The following is a 2,567-nucleotide window of genomic DNA, read 5'->3' as shown; positions in this document are numbered from 1 at the left end:
AGGGGGAGCCAATAATCTGGCCTGAGAAATCGACGTGGTTGCTGACGTGGCATCATCAGCACTAAAGGCCTTGATATACAGCTTCAGTCTCTCCGATATATTTTGGCCAATCTCCTTGCAGCTTTGTTTCACCTGTCGACACATCATGGGAAACCCACGATGAGAATTTAATATATGTATATATATATCTATATATATCTATATATATATATATATATTATTTATATGTATAAAAACAGGACAGAATCTTGTACCGTAGCTATAACTATGCGTGGATTCTCTGCGAGCATATATATTATTATAATTAAGCGATTGGTGTGTAGTTTTAATAGTATAATAAATATCAGTATTGTGGAATATATGTATAGATTTATTTATGTTATTAAGAAAGGGAATCATAGTCTTAATTTCCGGTCATGCATAGAACTTGTTCTCCAAATCAATTTTAGTATCCGTAGAGAATATCGATCTGTGGTGGTTGATGATGTAAAAAAAGTGTATATATGTATTTATATATATATATATATATATATGGCCACTACAATATTATTGGAACAAAGTTTGCGATAAATCTAATTAGCCACGCCCATATGTCGTGTCTGACTGTGTTACCACTATACCTATATAAATTGGTGTATATATATTCAAAACTATACATAAAAATTTTTGTTTTTTTCCTCCTCCGCACGTACAAAAAATTTGTTCTCCTTCCAATCAGTAGCTCGCGCGAGTATTAGGATGATACGTATATCGCATGTATATACATCTAGAACATCGTCTCAGAATTTAATATACTAAATAATTAATGCAGCTTGAAGTTAAATGCGTACGACTACGTTGTCACTTTAAATATATATACGCATGCATATACATAAAATATAATTATATAAAATCGAGATATATATTATAGATATACGTACATGTATATAACAGCGCGCGCTTGTACATATATGTAATTATATGTGCGTATAACAGTCCAAAAAGTTATTATTTTACGTATTAATATCATGTCATGCACGCAACAATTCATGTATAGTATTAGATACTCTCCTAATTACAGCGCTATATGTAAATATAAGTTGATAACCGATTTTGGGTCGAAATAATTATGTACGTGTGCGTATGTATATGTATTATGGATGCAGATATAATTATACAAATATGTATATGTAAAAATGTGCCTACCTCTCGAGAAGCCAGACGAGGATACGGGAGGAGAAGAGCGAAAACACAAGCTACAACGCCGACGGCGGTGCTTGCGGCGACGCGTAGAGGGTGCATGAGGGGCTCCGTGTCGGCTCCTTTGATGTAAGCGATGACGTAAATGATGACGATCTGCCCGAGAGCGATGCGCTTCGCCACCAGGTGAGTCGACTCGCTCGGCAGCACCACCACGAGCCCGGCGATTGCCACGGCTACGGCGCAAGTACCGGCGGAGAGATGCGCGGGCCCGATGAGGTGGAGGCTGATGAGAGCAGGACCCACGCTCTGACACGTGGCGTAGACGGCGAGCCAGCAACCTCGGAGGGTGTCGCCGAGCGTGGCGTCGGTGATGATGAGTATAACGGTGACATAAGAGAAGGCCGGGAATGCTACGTAACGGAGGAGCGACGTGGGGCCGTAGAGTGTCACGGCTCCGACGATGGTGCAGGCAAGGGCCGTCCTGAAGGCCGAGGCCAGGCACGTGCGCCACATTGCTTGGGCTCGTTCCGTCATGGCCATTTTCATCGATCGTAGCGTTAATTTGTGTGTGTGTGTGTGTATGCAAAGCGAAACACAGAATTCGAGCCCTAGAGATTGAGAGACTTAGGACAAAACCTGAGAGAGAAATGAGAAAGGTTTAGATTTGGGAGTATGTTTTGTATTGTGTAGTGAAATGGAAGTGAATTAGAATATGGAATAATATATGGGAGGTGACTATGGGTGTTTATAAATATGTATACACAATATAAGTGGGTGCTTAAGTGGCACGTGGAGGTGCGCCAAGTGGGTTCCAAGTGTGTGGGTTATGACGTAATAAATTTAAATGAAATTCAATAAAAAGAGCTTTAGTGAATATGTACATGTATGAGAGAGAGATTGAGTATGCCAAGTACGTATGTGAGGTTGCGGCAGAATTAAATGGCTAAACTAAAGTAAAATGGAAACCAGATTTGAATAAAACTCTTTCGTATCTATTGAGGATTTGGAGTTGTGAAACAACTTATTATATATAATGTTTGGCAAGAATTAATCATTAATTACATATGGCATTTTATTAGCTATTATTTTTAATAAATCGTTCACGTCATTAATATAATGTTTTTTTATAAAAGCTATTAATATAATGTTATAACATTATTATAATGTCGGCAGAATTTCCTTTGTTACTTTGTCGATAGTTTCTCTTTAAAACAATTTGATGCGTTTTATTGTATTATTTAACAAAATGATAACAGCTCTGAGCCATTCAGAATAAAAGAGAATTAAAATATGATTTTTCTCGAACTAAGGATAATGCAAATGGTTATATTATATATCCACAATTCTCGTGTATTATAAGGTGGGAATTTGTAATTTACAAAGGA

The 2,567-nt window shown here is 37.7% G+C and overlaps 1 protein-coding gene across 1 annotated transcript; it reads right to left on the bottom strand.

Annotated features, from left to right (window-relative positions):
• Nucleotides 1-9: 9 nt before the first annotated feature.
• On the bottom strand, nucleotides 10-1,881 carry LOC104806054 (the record flags this gene model as incomplete). The annotated part of the gene is made up of 2 exons (XM_010530775.1): nucleotides 1,186-1,881; nucleotides 10-132 (listed from the first exon to the last, which is right to left on the bottom strand). Coding segments are annotated over exons 1-2 (666 nt in total), but the record flags the coding sequence as incomplete, so codon positions are not given.
• Between the last annotated feature and the right edge of the window lie 686 nt (nucleotides 1,882-2,567).

This window comes from Tarenaya hassleriana, unplaced genomic scaffold (assembly GCF_000463585.1).
Source record: "Tarenaya hassleriana unplaced genomic scaffold, ASM46358v1 Cleome1141, whole genome shotgun sequence".
Lineage (NCBI taxonomy): Eukaryota > Viridiplantae > Streptophyta > Magnoliopsida > Brassicales > Cleomaceae > Tarenaya > Tarenaya hassleriana.
The sequence above is the reverse complement of the archived record's forward strand: the minus strand, read 5'-3'. Positions and strand labels throughout refer to the sequence as shown.